The 10491-nt window shown below is 42.7% G+C and overlaps 1 protein-coding gene across 1 annotated transcript; it reads left to right on the top strand.

Annotated features, from left to right (window-relative positions):
• Nucleotides 1-8299: 8299 nt before the first annotated feature.
• On the top strand, nucleotides 8300-9900 carry LOC131243462 (probable aquaporin TIP1-2). Its single transcript, XM_058242836.1, has 3 exons — nucleotides 8300-8437; nucleotides 8529-8622; nucleotides 8970-9900. The coding sequence occupies exons 1-3, from the start codon at nucleotides 8355-8357 to the stop codon at nucleotides 9759-9761; spliced, it is 969 nt and encodes a 322-aa protein (XP_058098819.1). The 5' UTR covers nucleotides 8300-8354; the 3' UTR covers nucleotides 9762-9900.
• The last annotated feature ends 591 nt before the right edge of the window (nucleotides 9901-10491 follow it).

Here is a 10491-nt window from a genome sequence, read left to right as displayed (position 1 = left end):
ACCATACTTAGTTAATAGGCTAATCATCTTAACCTTCAATGACTCAGAGTTATTTTTGCCTGAGTACTTCTCAATATCATACTTAGAGTTTCCCATTGATACTAATCCTTCAGATTCAAGCCTGCGCCCTAACATTAGCTCTGATATCACTTGTTAGGGGACCGTGGAAGCACGCAAAGATGATTCAAAGATAATAATCCAATAGCATAAAGCAAACACGAAGAGAACACATTGATTTAACGTGGAAAAATCCTTTTGAGAAAAAACTACGGCACAAAGCGACAGATGATCACTATGAAAGTAGAAATTACAAAGAGAATGAGCTTACCTGATTCAAACAACCTTGAATCTTACCCTTGCTACACCTTTTGAAACCTTAGGACAACTTAGAAACCCTTAGAATACCTCCCAATCCCGTTTACACCCATATATATAGCCTTGGAAAGAATCTCAAACGAAATCGGAAACAAATCTCGCAATTTCGCAGTTTTGTGAAAAATCTGCGCAGAATTTGTTGATGCCATCGAAGCCTTGTCGATGCCATGAACTAATCCTATCGATGGTATCGAAAATCTATCGATGGCATCGAATTAACACCACAACTATCCAGAGATAAAATATGATTTTCTATAAATTCTCAATGGCATCGAACACTCATCGATGGCATCGAAAAAGTGCCCAGTTACTCCAGTGACGAACTGAAGAAAATCCAAAAAACATCAATGGAATTGAGAGCTTCAATGACATTGAATAAACTGTCGATTACATCGACAATCCAGTAACAGACTCGATTTAAGACATCTATTTCAACATGTATATGAATTTATTATTATTATGTTTTTAATGTAGGGCTCCCACCTAATTGCTGGAGTGGGTTGCAAATATACAACATGGTGGGTCCCACAAATATTGAGTGTCAAAACCATACAATGTAAAACTGCTCCAAAAACTTCGAGGTTGACATGGTGTGGCCCCTTATATTAGAATCTCAATGGGCCACACCAATGTGAACAATGTAAAACTGCTCCAAAAACTTGGAGGTTGACATTGTGCGGCCCCTTATATTGGGATTTGGCTCAGTTTTATATTTTTACTTCATCCTGTTGAGTTAAATCTGAATAAAAAGATTTGATGAATGATCCATACATGTCATGGTGGCTGCACAAACATGCCTATGATTAGAATCCCCTCCCCATTGTTCCCATTGATGTGGCCCACCTGAATTGTGGATCTCATTGAGTTTTTTTCTTACCCAGCAGGACAATACTTCACTTTTGTCCCCTCCCTCTATTGAAGAAGTCCATTCTGCTTTGTTGTCTGTCCCTAAGGATGGGGCAGCTGGGCCGGATGGTTTCTCGGCGGCTTTCTATGCTTGTTCTTGGGACGTTGTGGGGAGAGATATTCACCCCGCCGCTGTCAAAATGATGGCTGGGGCCCCTCTCCCGAGAGCCTTCACGTCCACGCTTATCTGCCTCATCCCCAAGTCCAAATCAGCTACTAAATTCTCAAACTTCCGTCCAATAAGTCTATGTAACATCATTTATAAAATTTTTGCTAAGCTGCTTGCTAACAGGTTAAGTTTTGTGCTTTCCAAACTCATTTCTTAAAAACAAGGAGCCTTCTTCCAAGGAAGAAGTATTGCAGAAAACATCGCCCTGGCACAAGAGGCGATGTGAGTTATAGACAGGAAAGTTCGAGGCGACAATCTCATCCTCAAACTGGACCTTGAGAAAGCTTATGACAGGGTCAGTTGGGAGTTCTTAAAATTTGTTCTCCAAAAATTTGGTTTCTGTGACAGATGGATTTAGATCCTGGAGGGCTGTTGGGGCAACAACTATTTTTCTATTCTCATTAACGGTGAGGCAGCAGGTTTTTTCCATTCTTTAAGAGGGCTTAGACAAGGAGACCCCCTCTCACCAATGTTGTTCATCATCGCTATGGAGGCTTTCTCTGCAAATCTTAAGCTGCTCTTCTCCACCGGTGCTTGTCAACCGTACAGCTTGCAATGCGGTTGCCCCCTCCTCTCGCATTTATTATACGCTGATGATATGCTTATCTTCCTTAATGGCAGCCGACCGTCCCTGCTCGTGATCAAAAGATTTCTTCACCGCTTTCAAGAAGCATCAGGTCAAAAAATAAACAACAACAAGAGTTGCTTTATTTGTTCTAAATCCTTACGTATGGGGCGAATTAGAACTACCTAATGCCTCTTAGGTTTCAATAGAGCCCCGGATTCTATCCAATACTTGGGAGCCCCCATTGCTACAGGTAGAATCAAATCCTCGGTGTTCCATTTCATGGTGGACAAGGTGATAAAAAAGACCTTAGGTTGGGCAGCCAGACAGATTTCTCAGGCAGGCAGAACCACATTGATCCGACACATTTTAGGAAGCTTTCCGATTCACATCATGTCTGTAATGCATGTTCCTCGCTAGGTGCTCACTAAACTTGAAAATTCCTTTGCAGATTTCTTTTGGGGTTGGGCTGATGGTAAGAAAAAATTTCACTGGTTGACTTGGAAAAAAATCACCAAACCAATTATGGAAGGAGGTTTGGGAATCAAAAATTTACAGGAAGTCATGAGGGGCCAGAGGATGAAATTGGCTTAGGCGATAAAATTCGGTGAAATTGTGGGTCCATGGGTCAGACTCATGTGCAGCAAGCATCCCAGGGATCTCGGCGCTATCGTCCCAATGCAGGCTCCGCTGAACTCCTCCCCCTTTTGGAAGAGGATCAGGGAACTCATCCTGATTCTGAATGAGAATGTGCAATGGCATGTTGGCCGCGGTGACTTAAATCTGTGGATAGCTAATTGGTTGGGCAGGGGCCCTCTCCAAAACTGCATTGACACCCCAATCCCAGTGGGGCTGCTAGAGCTCAAGGTTAGGGATTTCATCGGTAATTCTGGCCCCCTCCCCCCTTCTGGGGTGTTCACCTTCCTTCCCCAGGAAATCATCAACGACATTTTCCAAAGTGGTTATGTGACTTCTGATGAGGATGACTCCTGTTTCTGGCCCCGTGATGCATCAGGAACATTTACTCAAAAATCAGCTTGGAAGTTCATCAGAGGCTACTCCCCTGAACTAGGTGCGCCAGCTGGATTTGACACTCTTCTCTCCCGCCAAAAATTTCTGTTTTCCTATGGAGGTTGATGCAGGAGGTAATCCTGGTTGATGATAGAATCCAGGAAAAAGGGGTAGCGCTGGCGTCAAAATGCCTGTGTTGCTCGGGCAATCCTCACGGTAGCTCGGACAGGGAATCGATTGCACATTTGTTCCTGTTTGGTCATCTTGCTGAGTCCCTTTGGTCCTTCTTTGGCACGCTTTGCAGCGTTCCCAATCTCCCTCACCTATTTGTTGAAGGTAGGATCCTTCATTGGAGGCGGGCGGCGGCCCATGGGAGCGCCTCCTCTACTATCAGAAATCTGCTGTCTTGTCTCATTCTATGGGAAGTTTGGCACTCAAGAAATATGGCCACTTATGATGACAACCCGGTGAACATCAGGGGAGCCATTGCCCTCATCCGATGGTGGGCCCAACAAGTTATCGGTCCACAGTGGGAAGATGATATCTGTCTCCCGCATCTCAGAGGTAGTCCCAAGCACCCCGCTGTGAATCAGAGGCGTCCCAACGCAGTCCTCGTTAAGTGGAGATTTCCCACCCCCGCGTGGGTCAAACTGAATACAGACAGATCGGCCCTTATGAATCCCGGGCCCTCGGGAGGAGGTGGCATTTGTAAAAGTGACAACGGATCCTTCATTTTTGGGTTCGCTTGTGGCTATGGAGAAGGCTCAAACAACCTGGCGGAACTCCGGGCCATTCATGATGGGATGGTAATCTGTATCCAGAAGGGACTACCCAATGTCATGGTAGAGTCGGACTCTAGTTTGGTGATTGGAATTTTGGCGAGCCATTCAAAGGTTCCGTAGAGATGGAAACCATGGATAACTAGAATTAACAGCCTTAAACAGCTAGGGAATTTTTCCTTTTCGCACATATACAGAGAAAGCAATGGTCCAGCAAATGGTTTGACCAAGGAAGGGAGCCAGAACCAGGGTGTCTCGCTATTCCATAACTTTCTTTCGCTCCCGCCCCTAGTCCGGGGTCTCATTTTCCTAGACAAGGTTGGATTAGGCTCGATCAGATATGAGTCTTAATTTTCTCTGGGTGCAAGCTGCTTAGCTTGCTGTTTGTCCCTTTCTTTTTGGTGTTTTGTTTTCACATGATAGGCTCCCCAGCATTTTTTGTAGCTGGGTGTCCCAAAATGGTGCCTTTGTCGCACAGGTTGTACATCCTTTCCTATTCAATGATATACACCATCTTTATCTATATATATATATATATATATATATATATATATATATATATATAGCATGATGGGGCCACAAGCTTTGAGTGTTTTATGAGCAGCACCAAAACAGGTGTTGTGGATCATTCCCCTCCTTAATTGTGAAAGTTGGTGGGTGTTTCTTTCATAATCACATTCAAAACTTATGTTGCTAGCTTCAATAATGGCACCGATTTTGTAGAAATGTATTAATAATATAATAGACTTAATTGACAAGCAGAATGTCCAGACCGGTTTCTCAATAAATATCTGTAGAATAAGTTTATTCCAAAAGTTTTCGTTGTAGGACCCACTAGGATATCCTAATGGCATCCAACCCATGCATGAAAGTTGGACGTCCCAAAAATCAGTTCCATTCAACCATAAGGTGGACATGAATGTGGAGGTATTCGGGCAGTTATTTTTCTTGGGTAGGGCCATAGTATTGTGTATATGTCAATCAACCCATGCATTTTGTGAGCCCTCGGTAATAATGAGATGTCCATGACTTAGGTGTTAGGTGGGTCACACTTAGAGATCAATGCACAACCAACCCAAAACCTCCAAATTCCCAAAAAGGATGTATTTCCATGATGCAATTAGTTGAGTAGGATCAACCTAGAAAGGATGTATTTCCTCAGCTGACACCCGGATCCAGAGCTCAACTGGCAGACTGAGTGGAGATATCTCGTTTCAACACTTGAGGTCTTCCTCGATCCCTAGTGGGGGTGGCTAACATGGAGTGTGTGTACTGACATGGGTGTGTACTAACAAGCTAACCCAAAAAACAAAAAACAAAAAAAAAAAAAAGTTAATTGAGGAGCTGGTAATAAATTTTTGTTTTGCCTATAATGATAAGCATATCCTATATGAATAGGGATCGGCTGCAAAGAAACGTTTGCTCATATTACTCCGGAGATGTTTGTTTGCCCTTTCGTTGTTGTTGGTTCTGCTCTTTGTTAGCTATTGTTTTACATTGATATTAAAATTTCATTCCTTTGCCGTGATTTATCTTAAGAAGTCTATACAAAACCTCCTCTAAATCTTACCCATCATCCAAATCAAATTCAAGCATCCCTTGTTGGGCTTCACTCAAAGTTTTCATGATTTGATCCTTTTAGCTTTCCACTATATTTTTGGAGTCTGCTCTCTTATTATCTTATCTCGATGACATTGTCATTATTATTGATAATTTCATGGTGATATCTAATACAATCTACTCACATGTACTGTTACTTTGAAATGAAAGATCTTAGTTCACTTTATACTTCTTTAAAATTGATTGGCTTCTCTTCTTGTTGCTATGTTCCATCTCAAGGGAAATACACTTTTTATGGTATCAATTTAATCAATTTAATACGTAATAAATCCGCATACACCTTTTAGGTTATATGTCAAACTTTTGCTTTTAGAGTGCACTTTACATAGGTAGTTGGCAACTCTCAACCATCGGACAATTACTCACCTGACGTCAGTCTCATTATTTATATCGTCCACCAGTTTGTATACGCTTTTCATGAATAGCTGTCTATAGTAATTTTGGTATAATCTCTTTAATTACAATAATTACTTATAAAGTAAAAGGATAAGATCATCCTTTATGAATGTTCGAACATAGACTTTCAAATCAAGTGAATCATGGTTGAATCGCTTGATTGTGCTGCACCTGGGGCTTACAGAAACTCTTTTTTTTTTATTCCTGCATCAAAAGCTGAAGCCAATCCACTTGTCAGGTGGGTTGCTAAGCACCGGCAAAAACATGGACGAGGATTGGCCACGCACCAACCATCAAACTCGTAGAAAAGCTCAGCGGGGCCTAACCATAGTATATTTGTTTTATCTACGATGTCAATCCTTTTTTTTTTCAGCTCATTTTTGGGAAGCAGATCCAAAGCTCAAGTGGACCACGCACCATAATACAGTAGAGATTGAATACTTATTATTAGAAATTTCTTGAAGGCCACCACAATGTTTATTTACCATCCAACTAGTTTATAAAGTCAAAAGCTGAAGCCAATCCAATCGTTGGATGGGTTGCCAAGCACACTCAAAAACATGGAAGAAGATTGGCCACACCAACTATCTAACTCATGGAAAAGCTCAGCGAGCCCCACCATAGTGTATGTGTTTTTATCCATGCCATTGATCCATATTTTCAGCTCATTTTTAAGAAGCAGATCTAAAGCTCAAGTGGATCACACAACATAATACAGTAGAGATTGAATGCTTATTATTAGAAATTACTCGAGGGATACTGCAATGTTTATTTGCAATTCATCTAGTTTATAAAGTCAAATAACTTAAATGAAGAGAAAACATAAAGCAAAAACATCAGCTTGATTCAAAACTTACGTAGCCATCAAAAAAATTCAACAGTATGCATTCAATCTCCACGTTTTTTGGCAGTGAGTTCGACTTGAGCTATGGATTTTTTTGGACTTATGCCCTGAGATGAGCTGGGAAAATGGATGGACGGCTTGGGTAAAACACATACATCATGGCGGGGCCACATGAGCTTTTCCACCAGCTACCTGGCTGGTGCATGGATCATTATCAGCCAATCCGAGTCCCGAAACATAGTCATGTGTGGCCCACCTGTCGAGTGGACCGGGTCGAATTTCTGACCGAGTATGTTACTATGGAGTCCCACATGGTAGATCGAATGGCCCTCGCGCATGTGTGGCTTGTTAGCACGTGTGTCCTAGTGCATCCTTACATCTCCCAAACGATAAAAAGTGTAGAGATAGAAATCATGGGCTTAGTCACGGGGAAGTTAATGGTATTGATGAAAGCAGTTGAGAGGTGATGAACGATGAATGAAGGGCCTCCCAAAAAAAATATATTGAAACGCTGAGGTGATTCGCGCAGCGAGAGAGATTGAGGAAACATAACCAATACACATGACAACATGACATATGTTTCAAAGATCTGGGACGTCCATCAGCTGAGGACCGTAATGAGAAAACTACAGACACAAAATCAATATTGTATACTCCTCCTCAGGTGTGCCTTAAAACCGTTATCAATCTCTTTTACTGATTCACTTATTCTAGATGTCGAATAGATGGACATAAATATCCAAAAAAAATTCATGATGGACCCCATTTGATGAACGGTTGGATCCTACAAAAGCATGCTACATTGGCTCGTGTGGTGAGGAGCATATGTTAAATATATACAAGTGCGAATCTCTCTGGTACTTAACAAAAATATCAGAATAGGAGGCGGACCGATGGGCTGGCGCCGTTACATCTACTCCGACGACTTTTCTCTCTCTTGCTATTTCCACCCGCATGTGGGAGCTTGCACTTCCACACGTATGCACGTGTGCCAGGATGCAGTATACGTGATTAATTTGAACTTTCCATCAGGTTGGCTACTCTACTTATATCTTGGATTATATAAATAATTTAATTTCACACCTTAGGTGGGCCAGAGCATACAAAATTAATGGACGGCCAGAAAAATATTGTTTCAACCGCTGTCATCTTACTTTGTACATTGTGGCCCAAATGATAATTGAGAGCGTCTGATATTTATTTTTTTTATTTTTATTTTTTTTGCGTCTGATATTTGTTGTTGGCACAAGATAGTACTATTTTCTACCAGATTTAAAGCTCAGATCATGCACACGTGTCCCAGTTGGCATGTGTGCCTGCGCGCGGATGGGCAGGTCTTGACCGTGGAAGTTTTCTAGCTCCACACGCGTGTGGAGCTCTGCCACGATACACAGAATAAACAATCTTTCCTGGACGTCCGATCTTTTTGTATGTTTTAGCCCACCAAAAGTTCTAAAAATGGCCTTATATCTAGAATATAAGATCTAAACATTGTATCCCACCTGATGTAAATGTTAGATCTCGCACATATCACACGTGTTCCATATTCACGTGTGAGCCTGCAGATAGATGGTAGCATGGTTCCATGCCTATGCAATTATTACCTCATCTCTCTCTCTCTCTCTCTCTCTCTCTAAAAACCTCTATAAAACCCAAAGCCCAAAATCCCACTAACTTGTGAAAGCTGAGATGGCTGGAAATGTTGTAGGCGTTGGAGATGAAGAAAGTCTCCCCATTGGGACTAGAATCCAGCCTTTCTCCTCCACCCCAAGGTATAGCTTTTCTTACCATCCTTCCTTTTATCTAAGTTGGCATTCTCTGTAATATTGTTGAAAACTGAGGGTGGTTTTTTTTCTTTCTCAGGTCTGAAGACTGGCGGTTGGAGGATAGCACGAAGACCACATCTGGTCAATCACTCTATGAGAGGTTGGGCTTGCCCGAGTTTTTCTCCTTAGAGGTGGGTCCTCGTAAAGAAAATTGCCACCATGTTTGCATGGAACTACGAAAATGCCACTGACCCTTGATTCCCTACTCCCGTTCATGTATGGTTACGTGAATTTTCGTTAGTAGTTGTGACCCACTAACATAAAGAACAAAAACACATAACCTCCAAGGAAAATTCTTGGATGGTCAGGATCATCTGGTTAGGAATATATCTTCAGCATTTCCCATCTGAAATATGTCCCACCATACGAATGGTTGTGATCAGCCATAGTTAGTTCCACTTCTACATTTTGTTGGGCCAACCAAATTCCCCATTCCAACCATTTTTAAAAAGATAATTAAAATGCTTGGAATTCTCAGGTGTGGCGAGCATCAGTGGCCGAGCTGGTCGGCACGGCGATCCTCGTCTTCGCGCTCGACACAATCGCAATCTCCTCCTTTGAGACCGACACAAAGACTCCCAACCTCATGATGTCAGCCCTCATATTCCTCTCCGTGACAATTCTCCTCCTCGCTACCGCCCCAGTCTCCGGCGGCCACATCAATCCAATCGTCAGCTTTTCCGCGACTCTGATCGGACTCATCTCTCCTGCACGTGCCGCCATCTACATTCTCGCCCAGTGCATTGGAGGCGTGCTCGGTGCACTTGCACTAAAGGCTGTCGTCGGCAATACCATTGAGAATGCATTTTCTCTCGGTGGATGTACCCTCTCCGTCATTGCACTGGGACCTCATGGGCCCATCACCGTCGGTATCGACACAGGCTCCGCTCTCTGGCTCGAGATCATATGCTCATTTGTATTTCTCTACGCATCGATATGGATGGCCTTCGATAGACGGCAGGCAAAGGTTCTAGGGCCTGTCAAGGTGTGTGTGATCATCGGTGCTGTGGTGGGGCTGTTGGTGCTTATATCCTCCACGTTGACAGCGAAGAAAGGGTACTCAGGCGCTGGGTTGAACCCTGCTCGGTGTGTAGGGCCAGCACTTGTTAGAGGCGGCCACCTCTGGGATGGACACTGGGTGTTTTGGGTGGGGCCCATCATCGCCTGTTTGGTATTCTATCTATACGTCAAGATCATTCCACGTCGTCATTTCCATGCAGATGAGTTTAAGTACGACGTATTTACTACAGTGAAGGTTCTGTTTCAGTAGTAGCAGTGGGAGAGACAGGGTGTGGTTTGACTTGTGAATGCATATAGAATATATACATTTGTAAAGACACACGTGCCGTTGTGGCATGCGTGTAGGTCATCAAACTAGTAAATAAAGTGGGTCCCTCAATTAATATAAAGGGAAATTGACTGTACCCACCTCGAAGTTTGGGTCAGTTACTTAGAAAGCTAGGTCATCCCATAAATTTCAAAAGTGGCCTTTATGTGCTTCTTAAAATTATTTGAACTAAAATGCCATTGTCCTCGTTTTAGTAGTTATATGGTTTTCTAAGGAATCAGAAGTTACGTGTAATTTAACCAAGAAAGTGATGTGTACGGAATCCTTTTTTGCGTGTGGGCAATGACCAAACTTGTGAGGCCCACATTGATGTTTGTATAAAATCCATGCCGCCCATCCTTTTTGTCGTGTCATTTTAAGGCTAGGGCCAAAATATCAGCCTTAGCCAGAGCTCGTGTAGGCCACATAATAGAAAATAATGGTGACAATGGAACCCATTGTTGAAACTTTTCGGGCTCACTGTGATGCTTGTTAAAAGTGGACACTACCCAAGTCAGGACTTTTTGGGCCCACGACAAGTTGGCCGACAAGGTGGATGGATCGGATCACCCCCATTGTGGGCCTTAAGATATGGTACCAATGGTTTGGTAGAAAAGGAAGTGAACACGTTCAAAACCACGATCCATACAACATGATAATCACAACCCATACA

Source organism: Magnolia sinica, chromosome 4 (assembly GCF_029962835.1).
Source record: "Magnolia sinica isolate HGM2019 chromosome 4, MsV1, whole genome shotgun sequence".
NCBI lineage: Eukaryota > Viridiplantae > Streptophyta > Magnoliopsida > Magnoliales > Magnoliaceae > Magnolia > Magnolia sinica.
Note: the sequence above shows the minus strand (reverse complement) of the source record. Positions and strands in the feature narration are given on the sequence as shown.

What these genes read in the sequence shown, in the direction of transcription:
- LOC131243462 (XM_058242836.1), top strand. Translation starts at nt 8,355, where the DNA reads ATGGCTGGAAATGTTGTAGGCGTTGGAGATGAAGAAAGTCTCCCCATT. An exon ending in CCTTTCTCCTCCACCCCAAG is followed by an intron (nt 8,438 to 8,528) that starts GTATAGCTTTTC and finishes TTTCTTTCTCAG; the next exon opens with GTCTGAAGACTGGCGGTTGG. An exon ending in CCGAGTTTTTCTCCTTAGAG is followed by an intron (nt 8,623 to 8,969) that starts GTGGGTCCTCGT and finishes TGGAATTCTCAG; the next exon opens with GTGTGGCGAGCATCAGTGGC.